This window comes from Mauremys reevesii, linkage group 15 (assembly GCF_016161935.1).
Source record: "Mauremys reevesii isolate NIE-2019 linkage group 15, ASM1616193v1, whole genome shotgun sequence".
Classification (NCBI taxonomy): Eukaryota; Metazoa; Chordata; order Testudines; family Geoemydidae; genus Mauremys; species Mauremys reevesii.
Window position 1 is genome coordinate 1552990 of NC_052637.1, and position 20757 is coordinate 1573746.

At 51.2% G+C, this 20757-nt stretch overlaps 1 protein-coding gene and 1 long non-coding RNA gene across 3 annotated transcripts; one reads left to right on the plus strand and one right to left on the minus strand.

Annotated features, from left to right (window-relative positions):
- Window positions 1–663: 663 nt before the first annotated feature.
- On the plus strand, window positions 664–6154 carry LOC120382941. Of its 2 annotated transcripts, none has more exons than XR_005588281.1 (3): window positions 664–714; window positions 3965–4116; window positions 5680–6154. It is a non-coding gene; the product is annotated as an uncharacterized LOC120382941 (long non-coding RNA). The 2 variants fall into 2 exon arrangements; XR_005588282.1 differs by lacking the exon at window positions 664–714 and adding an exon at window positions 1460–2058.
- On the minus strand, window positions 3160–18850 carry LOC120382884 (tripartite motif-containing protein 10-like). The gene is made up of 9 exons (XM_039500339.1): window positions 18644–18850; window positions 12225–12666; window positions 9622–9717; window positions 8534–8764; window positions 8204–8226; window positions 7134–7249; window positions 4978–5037; window positions 4516–4575; window positions 3160–3711 (listed from the first exon to the last, which is right to left on the minus strand). Exons 2-9 carry the CDS (start codon window positions 12612–12614, stop codon window positions 3194–3196), a joined length of 1494 nt encoding a protein of 497 aa, XP_039356273.1. The 5' UTR covers window positions 12615–12666; window positions 18644–18850; the 3' UTR covers window positions 3160–3193.
- Window positions 18851–20757: the final 1907 nt, after the last annotated feature.

Genomic DNA, 20757 nt, shown 5'->3' on the forward strand with positions numbered 1-20757 from the left:
ATGTCTGGCCTCTCTTAGATCCAAAAAGAGAACAAAGACCCAACAAAGCACACAGACAAAGACTTCCCTCCACAGAGATTTGAAATTATCTTGTCCCTTGATTGGTCCTCTGGTCAGGTGTTCATCAGGTTACTGAGCTTGTTAACCCTTTACAGGTAAAAGAGACCTTAACCCTTAACTATCTGTTTATGACAGTAGCGTGTTACCATCACTGCATGATGAGACTTTATCATCTGACACGCTAATCAGGAAACGGACGATCATGGCCCAGTTGTCAATAAACTCTAATACAGAGAATTAAAGTGAAAACAAATTAAGTTTTTAATTAAAAAAAATAGTGTTATTTACAACAAATAAATGTTGGGATTAAAAAGAGCTGAGAGGCACCTTTTAATACCAGAACGGATGGGGAAATGTCCATGAATTTTAAGACTTGTTTTATTTAAAAGGCACTAAAATAACAATGTCTATTAACCAATACAGTGGGTGCCACTTGAGAGCAATCACTGATATTAACAGTTTCTGGTTAATAGCAACATTTGGCAGGGAACCAGTCCCAACCCATTAACTTTAATGGTAAATGGCATTTGGAAACTGGCAACAGGTATGCTGTGTATTAACAGCTTTATTAGAAGATAGGTCTTGGCAGGAACCAATGGGATGGATCTGAGGCTGCACAGCTGAGGACTTCTGCACTGAGGCTTGGAGGCAGAGGTGATATGTGGGGGGGGTCACGTCCCCCTGATTGTTCGGTTACATGGTGTGGCTGGGCCTCCTCCTTGCAGGCAGCTGAGCATGGAACAGGGAGGGGCAGAGGCAGGAGAAACAGCTGGAAGCTGCAGAGAGGGATTGCTGCTTTGTGAGGGTGGGGGCTACCTGGAGTGGGGGGTGACTCCCACTATCAGCAGGCACAGGACATCTCTGCTGGGAGGGGAGGTCTGTGGGCAGGGCAGAAATGTGGCAAGGGGGTTGCACCCTGAATGTACCCCACACTGTGGGGACTCCAGTAGGGGCTCCCCAATTGAGTGGGGATCCCCCAGCCCATTACCTCCTGTGCAGGTGGCAGGTCCCCGGGCACAGGCAGGTTCACAGGGCTGCCAGGGATGGCACATGCCAGTGCTTCCTTCCCTGGCTGCATCCAGCCTTTCGCTTATTAGTACCTGCCAGAGAGAAGCACGTTTTGCTGGGAACCGAGAGTTTGCTAAGAGCCGTCTATGGAATCAGAAAGCTACAGTCCCACTTTCAGCCACTCTAAGTCCCTCTTTCTTTCCTTTGCTTGACCCATTTTGACCCCCCATTCTCTCCTGTGCTGGTTTCCCATCCCTGTTTACTTCTCTCTCCCCTATTATGGATCATTCCCCCTCGGAGTCCTCAATCTTTTCCTGAGTTTCTCTCTTCCCCTCAGGACTTTTCCCCTGTCTGGATCATTTTGCTTTAGCTCTTTTCATTTTGATTTCCCCTTGGGATGGGCTGTCTACCCCCATCCATGACTTGAAGGGGTTAAAGTGGCCAGGTGGGCCAATGAACAGCCCAGGCTACCCCTGAAGGAGGAGCCCGGGGGCAGCAATTAAGTCGATGATGCTCAGCTGCACGGGAAGAGGAGGGGTCTGCATAAAGACAAGGAGTTGAGAGCAGAAAGTGGCTGCAGGGAAGCAGGCTGCAGTCGCTCCCTGGGTGGGAGAAGAGAGGTGTTGGGGCTATAGAAGCAAGGACCCTACAGTTACTCTCTGGGAGGAGGGTGTTTGGGCTGGCAAACCCCGAGAGAGGGAGGAGAACCAGATAGGCAGGAAAGGCTAAGAGGAAAAGTAGCAAGGCATGTGACAGGGTGGGCCCGGGTTCCCCTACCAGCCACTGGCACAAACCAGGCAATGGAGGGCAGACCGCCTGGGACAATTTTTGCTGGAAGACTTTGGTACCCAGGAAGGGGGAGACCCGCATAGTGACCTGGCTGGAGGACCAAGTCAGGGAGAAGGGGCAGCTGGAGTTGCAGAGACGAGGAGACTGCCAGAGGCCATCCCAGCACCAAAGTGGAGCTATCAGGCAGAGGCACCCCTAGTGGTGAGTGGACCCTGTAACAACCTCCCCTTTTCCTTTCAATTCTCCATATTGTCTTGTTTTACTTTAATTCCTTTTCTCCTCATTTCTTCTCTCCCCGCCTCTCCCATCCCCGCAGCCAGCTCACCTTCTCCAGGTGCCCCCACTGCAACTCCTCCCCATAGCTGCTTCTCCTCCCCAGGGCCTCAAAGTCACCGTCTCCAGTCCCTATATCACCCTCCCCATCTCTTGGTCTCCCTACCTCAGCTCAAAGCGGAGGTTCTCAACCTGCAGCCCCATCAGCACACAGCTGAGGCCCATGTGACATCCTCAGGGCCAGGCACATACAACCTCTACCCCGATATGACGCTGTCCTCGGGAGCGAAAAAATCTTACCGCGTTATAGGTGAAATCATGTTATACTGAACTTGATTTGATCTGCCAGAGTGCGCAGCTCCACCCCCCCAGCACTGCTTTACTGCATTATATCCAAATTCGTGTTACATCGGGTCACATTATATTGGGGTAGAGATGTAGTGTGTATATATATATTGCGTGGATGCAGCCCACCTAAGATCTAGAGAGCTGCATATGTGGCTCATAACAGTAAATAGGTTGAGAACCGCTGGTCCGGAGCCACAGAGCAAGGGACAGACAGGGTGGCTGACTCTGGCTGCAATGGGATGGGCTTGTCTATGCAGCTCACACCCCTCTATACTTTTGACAGCACCGACTAGACACACAGAGACACTGTTGCTGCCAGGGTCACAGAGAAAAGGAGCCTGGGGGCGAGGAGATATGGGAGTCCTCCAGGGTCACAGAGAGTGGGATGTTTAAGGCTAGAGAAGCTCATTTGATTGCTCCCAGTAGGACTGGAGCATAACAAATGCCAGACTGGGTCAGACCAATGGTCCATCTAGCCCATATCCTGTCTTCTGGCAGTGGCTGATGCTGCAGATGCTTAAGAGGGAATGAACAGGACCATTTTGAGTGATCCATCCCGTTGTTCAGTCCCAGCTGCTAGTAGGCAGTGGTTTAGGGACACCTGGAGCATGGGGTTGTGTCCCTGCCCATCTTGGCTAATTTGCCATTGAGGGACCTGTCCTCTCTGAATTTCTTGTTTGATTTTTTTTTTTTTTTAATTCCCCTTCTCCAGGTCTCAGGGACACAGTCTGAGCTGGGACTCGGTTTCCCAAACCACAAACAAGGGGCGGATTCTCTCCCCAGCAAAAGAGGCTGGTGGGAAAGTGAAGATCAAGGATTCGTTATCGGCATTAAAAAATGCCACCTGCCCCTGTTCATAGTCCAAACAAATCCAGATTTTCCTGGGGACCCAGCTCAGGGGCAGAGGAGTCAGAGGGCCAGTGAGAGCCCAGTACTGACCCTCCCAGTATTCCACTGCCCAGATCCCCCCCTCAGGGTTAAAGCTGATCTCTCCCTTCCTCCCCAGAGACTCTCTGGCCACCCCCACAGCCCAGCCCCCTCGCTCCCCTGCCTCCACCTCCCAGCAATGTCTCCCCGCGTTGAATCCCTCACTGCCCAGCACGCAGCGCTCGTAATCAAATCTCTTGGTTGTGTTGGGCAGTTTGTTCCATAGGCGTCCATATCTCACGGTTTTCCCATCCTCAGACAGGATGAGTTGGGGATGAGCTGTGTCTGGATCCACAGTCATGTGCACTGGGGGGGAGAGAATCAGAGCGTAAGGGGAAGATCTCAGCCCTGGAGGTGGCTGGGACCATTTCTTACACTCCTCGGAGTAACCTTGTTCTGGCTGGGACACTCCTGGATCCCGGGGAGCTGCCTCCGCTCTGGGCACCTGAGACTGAGCAGGGATGTCACTGCAGCTCCTCAGTCAATGTAATGGGAACAACTTCTATAGCTTCTCATTTGGTTTTTTCCCCCTGCCGGGGCCACTCCATTCCCACTGCAGAGACGCAGCAAGGAAGGCAGGAGAAGCCGGTAGCAAGGACGTAGGGAGAGCCATCAGGCGACAGCTTTGAACCCCAAAGGGAAGTGCCCTCCCCTAAATGTGTCCTACACTCCCTGGGCAGGGAACAGAGATGAAGAGGCCATACAGAACCAGTGAGTAGGATGCAGGAGGTGGCATAGGCTGAGGTAACTCTATTCTCTGTCCAGAGAGAAGGGGGCATCGTCAGAAGGAGAGCATCCTCTCCCATCCATTAAGCAGCCAACTGCTCCAATGGGAGAGCCCAGCCCTGGCCACTGGAAAGAGGATGTTGGAGAAGAACCATGGAGGAGACCGGGGAAGGATGTGGCAGCCAGGAGAGGACAGATCTCGCTACTCATTCCTCTGCATTTAAATATGAGAAGCGCATGTCAATGACCATCCAAATGACAAGGGTCAGAGTTAAGGATGTTGGGTGCTGGGCTGGGAGCATGTGTCTGGTTACTGGTATGTGGGAGAGTTGCTTCCATGGGATTTCTCTGAAAAATGGAAGGAAAATCTCCACCAGCACTTACCGTTGGCGTGTGAACCAAAATATTTTCCCCCTCCCTGCTCCAGTTCAGATGGCAGAGTGTCTGGAGGGGAAAAGAGGGAAAGAAGTTAGTCTATGCTGCCTGATTTATAATTCGGCCTCAGGCAACTGCCTCTCTGGCTTGGGCAGCCGAGACACATTCCTCTGACTTTCATATTTAAAAAAATCATTTGAATGTCTATGGAAACCCCATGGGACAGAGTTAAGGGTATTTGGTTCCTGTTCAGTGCTTCTGTTCACAGGCATGTGCATGGACTCAGCATTAAGATTTATGTCCAGATTGTGTGACTTCAGCTTGGGCTCTCCTGGGTTTTTTTGTTTTTTAACTATATATTTTTAGGGGTATGTGTTCCATTCTTAATGCTGGTTAGGTCTGTAACAGTGGTGACACATTCATGAATATCTCACAATCATATTCACGAAAATAATCTTTCTGAAAACTCACCCTCTCTCTGTGATCCTAGGCATTTCCATCCTTTTCTCTCCAGCTCCGATGGCAGAGTGTCTGGAGGGTGAAGGACAAAAGAGACTTCATACTGTTGTTTCTAATGACACCTCCGCACTTAACTGACATAACTGTGGTTTTGATTATATGAGAGAGAGAGTGGGACAGAGACATACACAGATCTTTAACAAAAGCTAATCTGAAACCTATTTCTTTTTTCATTCTGGCATCTCAGAACAATGGACCCAACCTCCATTCAGCCTAATAACCATTCTAGGACAAATTACCTATGCCATACGGCAGTGGTTCTCAACCAGGGGTATGCATACCAGCAGGTATGTCAACTCAGCTAGGTATTTGCCTCGTTTTACAACAGGCTACGTAAAATGCCCTGCCTAGCAAAGTCAGTACAAACTAAAATTTCATACAGACAAAATGAGAAAGGAAGCACGTTTTCAGCACTAGTGACTGAGACTTTTTTTTATATCTGGTTTTGTAAGCAAGTCGTTTTGAAGTGAGGTGAAACTTGAGGGTAGGCCAGACAAATCAGCCTCCTGAAGAGGGTACAGTTGTCAGGAAAGGTTGAGAGCCACTGATTTATTGGGCCTAGGACAGAGGAAGAGAGATTTACTGTCCCCCATCCCCCCACCCCATCCTCCAAACCCCAGTTGATTTCTCATTCTCCTTTTTGCATTTTGTCAGAACCTAGCCCCGGAGCATGGCAAGACTTCAGCATGAATTCAACTGTAGGTGCTTTGTTCTCTTTGACGTCACTGGACCAGCGAGCTTTAGCAGACGAAGGCCTTTCAACTGTAAGCTGGGTTTATTTACTCAGCATCTCTACAAAGCTCTCAGCACAACGGGGACCCTCAGGCTCTAAAGATGAATAAAAAGGAAATTGTTTGGGGGATGGGGCACCTGAGGCAGGGACAGAGTTGGCTCACTGAGCCAGATTCACCCCGGCTCCGGCAAAGGGATAGAGACGAGGCAGCGCGTGACGCCTCTATTGAGGGGCTGGTGCAGCTGTAGGCGCCAGCTAGGGAAGTCTTGAGCTCCAGCAAGCACGCTACCCCTGGGTCAGTGCCCCCTATGGGTCTGGCCAGGGGGCGTAGTGTAAGAGACACTTTGGCCACACCCTCTAACCCTGATCCGCCCCCTCCAGCCTGCTCTTACGAACCCCAGGACTGAGCACCTGCAGTCACGGTAAAGCTCTCAACCTTTTCAGACGACTGGCCCCCTTTCAGGAGGCTGATTTGTCTGGCCGACCCCCAGCTGTCACCTCACTTAAAAACCAACTTGCTTATGAAAATCAGACATAAAAATACAAAAAAGTGTCACGCTACTACTGAAAAATTGCTGACTGTCTCATTTCTACCGTATAATTTATAAAATAAATCACTGGAAATATAAATATTGTGCTTGCATGTCAGTGTATAGGCTAGAGAGCAGTCTAAACAAGTCTGTCTGAAATTTTAGTTTGCACTGACTTCGCTAGTGCTTTTTATGCAGCCTATTGTAAAGCCAGGCAAATATCTAGATGAGTTGACGTACCCTCTGGAAGACCTGGGTGTACCCCCAAGAATACATGTACGCCTGGTTGAGAGCCACTGCTGTAGAGGATGCACAAAATGGTTCCCTTACTGGGTGGGGTCCCCAGGGTGAGGGGGTTTTTACACCTTCCCTCCAGCCTCTTTGCCCCACATGGGGCCAGAGCACAGGGCTGGGCCAGGCCCCAGCTTCAAAAAGTGGAACCAGGTCTGAGTTTGAATCATTTTGAGTGGGAAAACGTGGCCACTAGGGCCCAGTCCTGAGGGGTTTTGTGCACTTGCTGCTCCCACTGACTCAAGCAGCAAGTGTGGATGCCGAGCAGCTCAGAGAAGCGAGCCCCGCAATTCTGAAGTGGGGCAAGATAAACAGAGGTGCCCACCATTTTTTTTTTGGCCTCTATTTTTACTTTAAAATGATCTACTGAAGCTCACAGAGTGGATCAGTCAGAATCCTGATGCCTGGGCCCCTGCTACATCTGCTCACTTTGTCTACTTTCCACTGTTCATTAAATAGACACAGGATCTCATTAGGAACCAACTGGCCAGAGCCCATCTCCTCCCACAGTCAGAGACTCCTCCTGATTCCCCTCCTAGATCCCCTCTCGATACCTTTGAACTGCCTCAGAGTCTCCAGTAAAGCAACATTTTTATGGGACAGAACACTGAGTCTCTTTTCCAATTCAGGGGAAATTTCCACCGGTTGCTGGAACTTCCCCTTCCCGCACCTGGAGGGGAACAATTTCGCGTGATTATCTTTCATTTAGCGACTTGTCATAAATTTCTTGCTAGTGAAAGCTGCTGCTCTAAGATTGCGAATTCCTCTACTTCTCCCAGCCTCAGAGCAGGTGCAACACAGGTCATGGCAATGCAGTCTTCTCCCCTAAATATCACATTATTATATTCTTTGATTTTGGTCTGGAGAGACTAGCTCTGGCAAATAAACAAACAAATAAAAGGGGTGGGGGGGACGTAAGAACGGCCGTACTGGGTCAGACTAAACATCCATCTAGCCCAGTCTCCTGTCTTCCAACAGTGGCCAATGCCAGGTGGCCCAAAGGGAATGAACAGAACAGGGAATCATCAAGTGAGCCATCCCATCGCCCATTCCCAGCTTCTGGCAGAGGCTAGAGACACCATCCCTGCCCATCCACGAAGATGAATCTCCATGGCCAATTAACTCCTTGGCATCCACATACTATTTCCCAGATATTTAATGGGGTGTGTGTGTGTGTGTTTTTTTGTTTTTTTTGTTTTTAAAGGAACTAGATTGAGCCCCCTACTCCCTTCAAGCCAGTACATTCCCCACAAATTTCCACACACCCCTCTGGCACTAAAGCCTCTTAATGACTGCTGACCCCTGGTTTGAATTGAACTCAGTACCCTACAGGTGAAAGGCCCATATTCCATCTCCGGAACCCTGAGGCAGCCAGTCTCCCCAAGGATGGGACGTCTTTGGGAAATGTTTTATGATAATCTTTCCTACTGAACAGATAATAGCAGAGTCTGGTGTAAAAGGGTGAGAACCTCAGGATTAAGTTCAGCAGAGAAATTTGTATTCAAAGTGTGACCTTCCCCATGCGTTCTGCTGCAGAGCCCCAGGGAGAAGTGGTGCTAACATGGTCCCCGCACCCTTTCCCAGCAGTGTGCAACACAAGGGGGAGTGAGGGAGAGCCACGTACCTGCTTAAGGCGCTTCTGACATCCTAGAAGGGAAAAAGAGAGAGAGAGAGAATCTCAGTCCCACCTGACGCATGCTGGGGATCCCAGGGCAGGGATTTTGCAAATCTGGGAAAAGCGGCCGTCTCCTGGCCGCAGAGCCCTGGATTCACTGAGTTTATGGGGCTTTGCCATCTCTAATATTTGTGTGTCTGTAACTCAAAAGAATAATAATTCCCATTCCAGCAATGCACACAGACAGTTACATTGTGATCTCTGACTGCTGGATTCTAGTGGACATGATTCAGGAGCTCTCCTGTCCCTGCACATGGATCAGGGATGTTTTTAACTCACCTGCAGGAATTCACTCGCTGGCTTCTGACACTTCCCCTCCAGCTCATGGATCAGCTCACTGAGATGGGAAATCTCCTCAGAGAGTTTGGTGACATTTTCCTTCTGGATCCTCAAAATCTCCTTGTCCAGGTTCTCCAGCTGGGCCAGCAGGAGTCGCTCTTGTTCCTCCAGGAACTGTCGCAGTTGCTGAAATTCAGACACAATCTTCTGCCTCTCGGTTTGTGTTTGTTTCTGAATAAAAATAAGGAAAAGGGCTTGTCAGGGACACGGAGGGAGCCTGGGGTCCTTTCATGGACAGCTGAGTGTGCAGGAGAGAGAATATATCTGTAAGCTCGAAGATTTCTGACACTGGACTCTACCGTGTGCTTACTAGGAAGAGGAGTCTCTCACACCTGCCCCTCTGGCCCCAATATCTCTATGTCTATGTCTGACATGGTCAGGCTATTGCGTGATCAGTGGCCTCTCAGAATCCAGAGCAGCAGGAGGCAGGACTAGTCAGCACTACACTGCTGGAGAGGCCAAGAGAGAAAAAAGAATCAAACATTTGAACAAGGCAAGACATGGCGGCAGGCTCGGGCAGCCGGCACTGCATGGTGTCCGTGTCAGTTCAGCTCGGGAGGATCTGAGGGAAAGGCATGTGAGCTGGAAATTAACTCGTTAATTGGAATGGAAGCTTGGATTCCGCAGAGAACGACGTGTTCCTGCCCCAGGGAGATGATTATCTAACACAGAAATTCGTGATCATGGAGAACCACACACAACAAAGCCACGTCCCCCGAGGCCACAGCAGAACTTGCCTACAAACGAGCCTCCCACCCAGGAGCGAGGGAAGCTTCTTAAAAGTGGGGGGGACCCCACTGGCGCCTGTACTGTGGCACCGCCCCCCTGAGGCCCCACCCCTTTCCCCCAGACCCTGTCCTGCCCCTTTTCCCCCCCACAAGGCCCTGCCCTTGCACTGCTCTTCCCCCAAGGCCCCGACCCCACGCCACCTCTTCCCGCCACTACCCCATTTAAAAGTGGTGGGCCATGGCCCCCTGGTCTCCCGTGTTCCAGCACCAACTCCCTGCTGGTTCATAACAGGCACCTACCAGATACTCCTGGCTTTTCCCCTCTCCAGTCACTTTAAATCCCAGCAGCTTTTCTCTCTCTTCCCTCAGAGTCTTCAAATGGGCCTGGATTCTTTTCTGAAGAAACAGATTATTTGAGTGTTTTTATTGTGTCTGTGTTTCTGTGCAAACACACACGTTTCCATCCAGACCCCAAGATTCTGTAGTTGACTGTCGGTCCGAAATCAGGACACCCAGGAAAGGAAACCTCATTAACGGTGACTGGGACGTCTCCTATTCAGCCTCTTTGGAATGATCTGTCCTCTTCCTGCACTGAGTTAAACCAGCAGGAAACTGGGAGACACATGATGGTGAATCAATGAACCTATTTTTGAGCAAGTTTAACTAACAAAGGGACACAAATCCCAGAAGCCACCCGGGCTTGAAATATGGGCTGGGGTTCTCCAAGAAACCCAATTCTCAATTGAATTTCAGCCCTAAACCCCTGGGGACATAGGAGCACCCATGGGGGGGAAAATGGTGGGTGCTTAGCACCCACTAGCAGCCCCGCTATCAGCTCCCCGCTCTGCCCCAGTGCTTCCTGTCTGCTGGCAGGCCCCATGGATCAGCATCTCCGCTGCAATAAGCTGTTTCAAAGCACTCAGGAGGCTAGGAACGGAGGTGGGAGGAGAAAGGACAAGGCATGCTTGGGGGCGGGAAGAGGCAGTGTGGGGGTAGGAAGAGGTGGGGTGAGGCCTTGAAGGGCTGGAGTGGGGGCAGGGTGTGGGGCAGAGCTGGGGGTCGAGCACCCCCTCCCCCCGGCACTTTGGAAAGTGGGTGCCTGGGGATTGGACAGAACTGGTCAGAGCACCAGGGCAAACCCCATTACATGTACTGACTTTTATTAAGCGCCATTGGAGTTTGCCCTAGTGTCGTCCAAAACCCTTTCAGTGGTGGTGGCCTCCAGGCAGCTACCCACAGCCAACGGCAAAGTGCCCAGAAGCAGTGGATTCTGGGAGGTTTGTAAATTCAACACTGGGGGAGAGCAGCACAAGACCTAATGGAACCACTCTGGCCAGGGGTTAGTTTTGCTACAATCCAGTGTAATCCCAGTGGTACTTGGCATGGACCTGAGCTGTCTGGAGCCCTTTTTTGTGTGGACTGAAGGTGCTCAGGGTCCCACACAGCGTTTAGCCCAGCGATCTCCTCTAGTGCAGGCCGGCAGCACCTGAGTTTAACCCTTCATGGAGCAGCACAGGAGTTCAGAATCCCAGTGAGAAATTTCATCTCCCTGCTGGGTCTGGGGCCTTTATCAAGGCGACTCTCCCTCCTAATGACCATACTTTATCACTGCTGGGGTGGCAGCGTGGTCTAGTGGTTAGAGCTATAGACTGGGTCTGGGGAGACCTGGCTTTTATTCCCAGCTCTGCCACTGAGCTACTGGTGACATTGCACAAGTCACATCCTGCCTCAGTTTCCCCACCTACCTTTTGTCTATTTAGGCTGTAACCCGCTCAGGGCAGGGATTGTCCCTCACTGTGTTTTGTGTGGGGCCAACACAATCGAGATCAGATTTTGTTAGAGGTCTGTGAGGGCTACTGCGATGCAGTCATAACAAATGCTACCATACAAATCGGTAACAACAACAGCTTGTAGCTTCCCCTTCTCCAGTCGGACGGCAGCACTCTCACATACAGGGACCTCCCCCTCCTCTGATTTCAACTTCACTCGCTGCTCATTCCCTTAGTTCACCAGCGGGAGCGGATCCTCCAAAGGATTCAGCTTCTCTGCAGCCACGGGACACCCGTGCTCAAACAACCCCAAGACTGGGCCAATAACCCTGCCTCGGGTTGCCATGCAACAGACCCGTTTCCAAGGAAGCCTGTGGATTTTAGAACACTTGGAAAAGCCCGATATTAAACAGCGAGGATAGCAGAGTGCAGCCTGCACTATGATTTCCTGTTTGCCTAAGTGTGGGCTCTGGGAGGTTCAACCCTCCACCCCCCTTCTTGCTCTGGCAGCAGCATGTACACTAATGTCTAAAGCCATAGGCACCGACGCCCCGGGGTGCTCCGGGGCTACAGCACCCACGGGAAAAAAAATTATGGGTACTCAGCAAATATGGCTGTTTGACAGCTCATGGAGGGGCGTGGGGGAGGACAGAGAGCAGCAAGTGGTGGGTGGGCAGGGGTCTGGGGAGGAGGCAGAGCGGGGGCAGGAAGAGGCGGAGCAAGGGTGGGGCCTCAGGGGAAGGGGCGGAGCAAGGATGAGGCAGAGTGAGGGTGGAACCTTGGAAGAAGGGGCAGAGTGAGGGCAAGGCCTCGGGGCAGAGCACCCCCAGGGAAAAATAAAAGTCAGCGCCTATGGCTAAAGCCTCCGAAGAAAACAAAAAGGCCTCATCAAAAGGCCCAGGGACACCTCAGCATAATTAACCAGGTGGTGCTGACAAAAGAGAGGGTGACCTGTGACCAGGGCTCTTGGCAATGCAATGCTAGGGGTAGAGTTGGCTGCTGGGACAGGAAATCTGAAACCTGGGCGAATGCATGGCCCTGAGAGGCTCAGAGCATTTCACTTTCCCAGGAGGGGATTCCTATTAGTCTGGAAAGGAAAGGACTGAATTTACCAGGATCCAGGTGGTTTCTTACCTTGTACTTCTGGGCAGCATCCTCTATGAGCAGCACCGTGTGAGATCTGTGCTGGGGGGATCTCTCACAAACCACGCACACGGCTTCCCCGTCCTCTTCACAGAACAGATCCAGGGTCTTTTGGTGCCTTGCGCACACAGCCACGTGTTTCATTTTTTCCACGAGGTTTCCTAGCTGCCAGTTGGGCCGGAGGTTTCCTTTCAGAATTTGGGATCTGCAGATGGGACACGTCAGGGATCCGTGTCCCGCCCATTCTGCACAGTACTGGGTGACGCAGCCTCGGCAGAAGTTGTGCCCGCAGTCCACGCTCACCGGGTCGGTGAGGTACTCCAGGCAGATGGGGCAGGTGACTTCCTCTCGCATGTCCAAGCATGAAAGGGAGGAGGCCATGGCTGTTGGGGGTCTCCAGTCTTCCTCTGATCTCTCTTCCTTTGGATTCTGCCTATGGAGGGCAGGAGAAGCTCAGTGAGAACCACACAAGCGAAGGAGAATGGCTGGGAGAAGGTGAGGAAAGCAGGCGTGGGCAGCGGGTATCATAGGCCAGAGCAGGCTAAGCCTCCCCGACCCAGGCTGTGGCCCCATCCATGTTGTGCCCCGAGGCCCTGCCCTCACTCCCCCTCTACCTGAAGCTGGCAGGGGCTCAGCTCCAGCTGGTGGCCCTGAGCTCAGGCCCAGCCATGGCCAGGGGTGGCCTGGGATAGCACTGGGACCAGCCAGGGGAAGGGGCCGGCTCAGCACTCAGAGGGGGGGGCAGCCGAGACAGGTGGGCCGGAGCTCCTCCAGCCAGGAGAGGGGGGTGCTTGGGGTTCCGGCATGCAGTGGGGTGGGCTAGCCTCCCTGAAGGGGGGTTCGCCCATCATCCATGAAAGCAGGATAATACTCAATAAATGTGGTTATCGTTTAATATTTTAAAAAGAGCTGTATGCAAATGTTTAATTATCACAATTAAATTGCCCTTGAGTAATATTTTTTAAATTATGTACACTGATCATTAAAGTTGCAAGGGGGATTTTGATAAATCTGAGCAACAGACCTGCTGGAATAAGTGTATCCAAGCTCTTCCACAGCTGTATTAATAGTCTGTGTAACACTAGCGCTGTCTCCATCTGGGCACTACTGCCTTCTCCTCTGTTTCCATGATTGCCTCGTTTTACGGAAACGTTTTTCATATGCTTGTTTGTTTGCATACAGCTCGATGCACCAGACCTACTCAAATTATGCCTCTTTTCTCAGCTTTTGTATTTATACACAGTGTTTCTCACACGCACACACACAAACGCAAAACAGGCCGACCACAGGGAACAAAAAGGACTATTCACATCAGAATTTCCACAACAGCCCAGTTTCAAATACCACCTAAAAATACACTTGAAATAGGGAGACCATCGTCCCATTTTTAAAGGGACAGACCCGTTTTTTGTGACTTTCTTATATAGGTGCCTATTACCCCCCACCCGGTGCCCCGTTTTTCCGCAGCTGCTATCTGGTAACCCTAAGTTGAAATAAAAGGGCATTAAAAAGGTATGTGAAGTTTCTCACTGAAAGGCCCTGTATGTTGAACTTTCACTTTCTTTGGCTATGGCTACACTTACGGTTTGCAGCACTGGTAGTTTGCAGCGCTGGTCATCCAGCTGTGCAGGGCCAGCGCTGCAGTGTGGCCACACTGACAGCTACCAGCGCTGCAGTGTGGCCACATTGGCAGCATTTCCAGCGCTGTACTGAGAGGTGCATTGTGGGCAGCTATCCCACAGAGCACCTCATCCCGTTTTGGCGCCGAGTATTGTGGGAAGGGGAAGGAAGTGTGTGGGTCATTCCACTTCCTGTTCCAACGCCCCGTGGTGCATCGCTTCACTTCCCAGCAGTCTCAGTTTCGCCGTCCACGTTTCTTGCCATTGTCAGTTCAGCACGCTGTGAAATGGAGCCTGAGCTGCTGAGGAATTTGCTGCTGACTGTCGCCAGCACATCACGTTTGGCAGTTGAGCTATTCCTCCTTCAGCTCCAAAGTGACAGTGAGGAGTCCGATGATGATATGGATTTTCCTAAAGCGGGTGACATGAAAATGCTTGTGGCGGTAACGGAAATGCTCAGCACTGTGGAACGCCGCTTTTGGGCTTGTGAGACAAGCAGTGAGTGGTGGGATCACATTGTCATGGAAGTCTGGGATGACGAGCAGTGGCTGCAGAACTTTCGTATGAGAAAAGCCACTTTCATGGGACTGTGTGCTGAGCTCGCCCCCACCCTGCGGCGCAAGGACACAAGATTGAGAGCTGCCCTGACGGTGGAAAAGCGGGTGGCTATTGCAATGTGGAAGCTGGCAACTCCAGACAGCTACCAGTCGGTCGGGAACCAGTTTGGGGTGGGAAAGTCGACCGTTGGAATCGTGTTGATGCAAGTTTGCAGGGCCATTAATCGCATCCTGCTGAGGAGAACCGTGACTGTGAGGAACGTGCAGGACATTGTGGATGGCTTTTCAGAAATGGGTTTCCCTAACTGTGGAGGGGCAATAGATGGGACGCATATTCCTATTCTGGCACCACCCCACCTAGCCTACGAGTACATTAATCGCAAGGGGTATTTCTCTATGGTTCTCCAGGCGCTTGTGGATCACCGTGGGCGTTTCATTGATATTTACACAGGCTGGCCTGGAAAAGTGCATGATGCACGCATCATTCGGAACAGTGGCCTGTTCAGGAAGATGCAGGAAGGTACATTTTTCCCAGACCGAAAGATCACAGTAAGGGACGTTGAAATGCCCATTGTGATCCTTGGGGACCCCGCTTACCCATTAATGCCTTGGCTCATGAAACCATATACAGGGAAGCTGAACAGGAGCCAGGACCGTTTTAACTACAGGCTGAGCCGATGCCGAATGACTGTGGAGTGTGCTTTTGGCCGTTTAAAAGCTCGCTGGAGATGTCTATATGGGAAGCTAGACTTGGGGGAAAGCAGCATCCCTGCGGTTATATCCGCGTGCTGTACCCTCCATAATATTTGTGAAGGGAAGGGTGAAGCATTCAGCCAGGCATGGACCAACGAGGTGCAAGTCCTGGAGGCTGAATTTGCACAGCCAGACAGCAGGGCTACTAGAGACGCCCACCACAGGGCAACAAGGATTAGGGATGCCTTGAGGGAGAAATTTGAGGCTGAAAGCCAACAGTAGTGTTTTTTGCCTTGCCCAGGAGTGACGTGCACTGGTTACAGTGCTTTTAAGTGCCTGTGTTTTCCTTGATGTTTGTTACCTGTGTTTTCATTGGGGTTTGTTATCTTTCACTTTATGCAATAATAAAAACTGATTCATAATCAAAGAAATAATTTATTTAAAAAAAAGGAAGTACACGGGCAGGGGGGTTGGTTGTTGAACTGTACATTCATAGTTTTTCATATGTACTGCCAGGAGTGCTGTGAACCTCAGGATTGTAGTGTTGCATGGTGATGGGGGTTGAGTGCAGAGGGTAAGGGTCGTAGTTCTCTGGGCTCATAGGTGACCGTACAGGTGTCGGGGGCAGCTGGTGATGGAGTAGGTAAGAACCTGGATGGTGGGGAACGGGACTTGTTGCTGACTTGGGTGCATAGGGGAAAGTGGTTTGGGGGTTTGGCACGGTAGTGCTCTGCCTGCATTGCTACCATTGACTGCATACAGTCTGTTTGGCGCGCAATGAGGTTTATAAGCTGCCTCGTGGTTTTCTTCAGCGTCAACGCCTTTCTCCTGCTTTCTGTTTGCCTCCAGTGCTGCATCTTTTCTCTCCATTCCTGCGCATTTTTATTCTCTGTTGCACACTGGTTCATAACTGCCTTCACGAGTTCTTCTTTGCTTTTGTTCGGTTTCCTCCTCAGGTTTTGAAGCTTTCTTTCAGTCACTGATAAGACCGGCCCAGGACTACTCAAGGTCACTGTAAAAAATGATACTTTTTAAGAGAGCTTCCATTGTGTATAATCTGAACTTATTTTAAAGTCTCACAAGCATTCCTCACACATTTCAGCAACTGCTAGAGAATTCACAGCCTCCCAGAAATGGTAATGGTAATTAACCCTGGGGTTTCCTTCCGCGGTGTGCTCGAGCAGGGTGCTGGGGCTTTGTTAAACGCAGCACCTCCATCTCCCTCAGGAATTAACCCTGGGGTTTCCTTCCGCGGTGTGCTCGAGCAGGGTGCTGGGGCTTTGTTAAACGCAGCACCTCCATCTCCCTCAGGAATTAACCCTGGGGTTTCCTTCCGCGGTCTGCTCGAGTTGAAACCAGCACTGAAACACTCCTCCATTTCCCACAGGAGTTAATACTGGAAGATATCTCACTTCTGCGGGTTACCAAAGAAGCAAGGAGGGTCTCCTACAACAATGCGGATTCCGCCCGGGTCCTTATGCAGCGTGCCTCTGTGCAAGCATGGTTCCCCACCCTCCTGGAACAGTGGCGCGGCGCGTTAGCCTGAATGGGACAGGGACCACAATGGCTCTCCCTTTAAACTTGGTCACGCGTGCCTATGCTCTTGCAGAAACTTTTGAAGAGATTACAGAGGCAGATTACTGCGACGTGATAGACCACATCAATGGGATATTCCATGTCTAGGCATGCAGGCATGCAGCCATACCATCCCCCCTCCTCTCCCAAAACCTTTGCATTGCAATAAAAGCTGCTTACCTGGGACCTGCTCCTGTGATTCTTCTGCACCAAGTTCCAGGGGCTGCGACTGGCTAGCTTCCTCCTGGCTTGAGAAGAGCTCCTGACTGCATGCCTCCTGGGACTCCGGGGTGTCTTCCCCCACCACAGTAGCCTCACTGTCTGCCTCCCCCTCCCCCTCCTCTACCGGCTCTGAACTGTCCATCGTGGTCCTTGGATTTACAGAGGGGTCACCCCCATAAATCGCATCCAGCTCCTTGTAAAACCGGCAGGTCGTGGGGGCACTGCCGGATCTGCGGTTCCCCTCACGTGCTTTGCAATAGGCACTCCGGAGCTCCTTTACTTTTACCCTGCACTGCAGCGCGTCACGCTCATGGCCCCTTTCCATCATGGCTCTCGATACCTGGGCAAAGGTATCATAATTCTTACGGCTAGAGCGCATCTGTGCCTGCACAGATTCCTCCCCCCAAACACTGATGAGGTCCATCAGCTCGCCATTGCTCCATGCTGGGGCTCGTTTGCCACGTGGAGGCATGGTCACCTGTAAAGATTCACTGATTGCATTCCACACCTGGCTGAGCAAACAGGAAGGGGATTTTTAAAATTCCCGGGGCATTTAAAGGGTGGGTCACCTGAGGCCAGGGAAGTAGAGTCTGACCTGATGAGCAGAGTGGCTGAACAGGCATTCTGGGATACATCCTTATACCCTGGAGGCCAATCACAGCGCTGGTGTGTGGCCACACTTGATGACCAGCGCTGGAATCCTTATTCCCCATGCCGAGAGGGGTGTTCGGCCGGCGCTGCAGCCAGGGAGTTGCAGTGCTGGAAGTGCCTTGCAGGTGTGGCCACTTACTAATTGCAGCGCTGGTGGAGGCTTTCCAGCGCTGCAAATCGCCAGTGTAGCCATACCCTCAAATACATTTCGGAACTCAGTTCTAATGATGGCGCCAGGACCAACACCTCCAGAATAATAATGGCCCAAAGTAAATATTGGATCCCCACAATCTCCCAGAGAGGGGCATGCACGTTAATCCGCTCTCTAGCGAGAGTGATACAAAGATGGGCCAGTGATCGTGAACCCCAAGTATAATAAATACAACTTTGAAAGTTTACTTCACAGAGGAAAAATGCTGCTTTTAATCATTGTAATTTAAATGAAACAGGAACAGAGGCCATTTTTTTACCCTGTCAACTTTTTTTTAAACTTTCCCTTTATTTTTTTAGTAGCTTAGTTTTAACACAGCACTGCCCTGTAGTTGCCCCTTTTTTGTTTTTGTCTCTGCTGCTGCCTTTGACTGCGTACTTCCGGTTCCAAATGAGGTGTGTGGTTGACTGGTCAGTTCGTAAAACTGGTGTTCAGACCTCTGAGCTTCCACTGTAAATAGGCTCAATACAGCAAGAATGCAGGGAGTGGGGGAGATGAAATTCACTAGTGGGGCCAGGGTCTGGGACTCCAAAATCTAGGACACAGGCCGCGCTGGACTACAGTAATGGCTGCCCTTCTGCACTACTTGGTGCTAGGGGAGACCCCTTCCACAGTGCAAGGGGGCTAGGGAGCTAACTCCCTGCTCCAGAGCGAATCCCTCTCCTTGCATCCCTGCACCCAGGAGGAGTTAGTGCTGGTTCTCCAAGTGATGGCTGGGTATCCCCCAGACAAGTACTCAGGAGGAGATCCCCGCTCCTTGGCTCTGTGCTCCGGCCACTAGGTCATGCTGTTCTCCCTCTATCTCTCAAACACCACACAAGACTCACAAACTCAAACACAGATCAAAAGAATAGAAAACAAACAAAATATTTCTCCTCCTACCTCAAGTGTCTGCCAGAAACACTTCAGCTGCCCCAGGATCCTGGGGGTGTTCCCAGCCTTAGAGAGACGATGAATCAAGGCGATTCCTGTTTGATAACATAGGCTGAACTTTATTCTAAGCTATGCGCCGTTTCAGCTGCGAGTTTCAAGCCAGCGCTCCCGCTCCTGCAGCGAGGGACACCAAACGCTCCGGCGCAAGGGAAGGAAACGTTCAGGCATCACATGCTCCTAGTGTCCGGAAGCGGAAAAAACCTTTTGTGGAAAGGCAGCAGGGAGGAGTCAGTGTAACACTGCGAGCCAGTGATTGATCTGAAATCCTCAGCCCTGACTCACCCAGACCAGGTTGGAGCTGAGCCCGAGGAGGGTTTTTACTGATTGTTTTTGACCAGCTGTCTCTGGCAGGAGAAGGGGGACAATGAAGGGCAGCGGAAAGGCTGGGTGGGTGGAACAAACAGGCTCGGAGGCTTGATTTGGGGGTGATTTTAATCTGGATCACTTTGCAGTCGGGGGGGGGCTGGAACAGTCTGTCCAGTGGAGGGGCTGAGAGTCATTGAACCAGACTGTAAACTCTGGATATGCTCCTCTGAAATGTGCATATGCTGGAAACCACTTCAAGCCAGGGGGTGCAGCAGCCCCCCTAGTTCCAGCACCGATGTTTGCAGGCCGGTACCTTGTGTGGCAGGGTTAACTGCCCCTTGGGAGTTTCTCGCAGCCCTAACTCTGGATTGCTGAGATTTCTACAGTTAACATGGTGACAAGGTGCCATGTGACAAACAGTTCCCGCTCTCTCCTCAGCTGGCAACTTTGCTGAGCTTGCTAGCCCAGTGGCTCTCAGTCTTTCCAGATGACTGTCCCCCGTTCAGGAGTCGGATTTGTCTGGTGTCACCCCGAAGCGTCACCTCACTTCAAAACGACTCGCTTACAAAATCAGACCTAAAAATACAAAAGGGTCACAGCCACACTAGGACTGAACAGTGGCTGACTTTCTCATGGTTACCATATAATTATAAAATAAAGTGACGGGAATATTGTACTTACATGTCAGTGTCCTGTATATGGTGGGCCATGTAAGGGTTAAGTCGAGACCTGGGAAACTGCTGGTCTGCTGACATGGTATTGGGGGTACAAGCACCGGCAGGCACCTCTCTGCACTTGATAAAGTGCAGGCACCTCTCTCCGCTTGATAAATAAACTGCTACCCCTCTCCCTCCCCTTGTCCTTGTTAAGGATTGATAAGCGTTTCATCTGCATAAGGTATATGGGGATCTAAAAGGTACCTTTGTGTAAAGCAGTGTGATCTCTCCCCTCCCTTCCTAGCTACATAAAGGAGCTTGGGGTCATGGCCTCCTCCTCCCTTCCCTGCAAACTGTTGATCAAGGGAATTTGTGGCTGCAATTACTGCAAAGAAATGTATCTTCAAGGTAAAATTATCTGTAGAATAGACTAATGCTGTAAACAGTAACTAGGGGTGGGGATAATTATATTCAGTGTATAGCTATTAATATTCATTGTCTGGGCATTCATGTTACTCAGTAAGGGTTTTGGGGGTGCATGTAGGCAGGGCGGCTCTAGGGTTTTTGCCGCCCCAAGCAGGCTGCCTTCGGCGGTTTGCCTGCCGAGGGTCCGCTGGTCCCGTGGCTTCAGCTGACCTCCCGAAGCCGCGGGACCAGCGGACCCTCCGCAGGCACGCCGCCGAGGGAAGCCTGCCTGCCGCCCTCGCGGCTTGCCGCCCCAAGCACGCACTTGGCATGCTGGGGCCTGGAGCCGCCCCTGCATGTAGGTATTTACATACTAACTTAGATAAAAGGAGTGTGCTGTACCTAATTCAGTGCTTACTCGACAATTGGGTCGAGGGGAACAAGTACCGTAATAAAAAAGCCCGTCTACTCAATCCGCCTCAGTCACCCTGCGCGTTATATATAGAGCACAATAAACAGTCATTGTCTGTGTAAAATTTTAGTTTGTCCTGATGTCATTAGTGCTTTTTATGCGCCCGCGTCCTGGACAGCAGTTGAGCATCCGCCGAAATGCCACTGCGACACCTCTGGATGACGCCACTTGCCGCCGACAAGCGGCGTCATCCTGAGGCGTTGCCGCCGAAATCGGCGGCATTT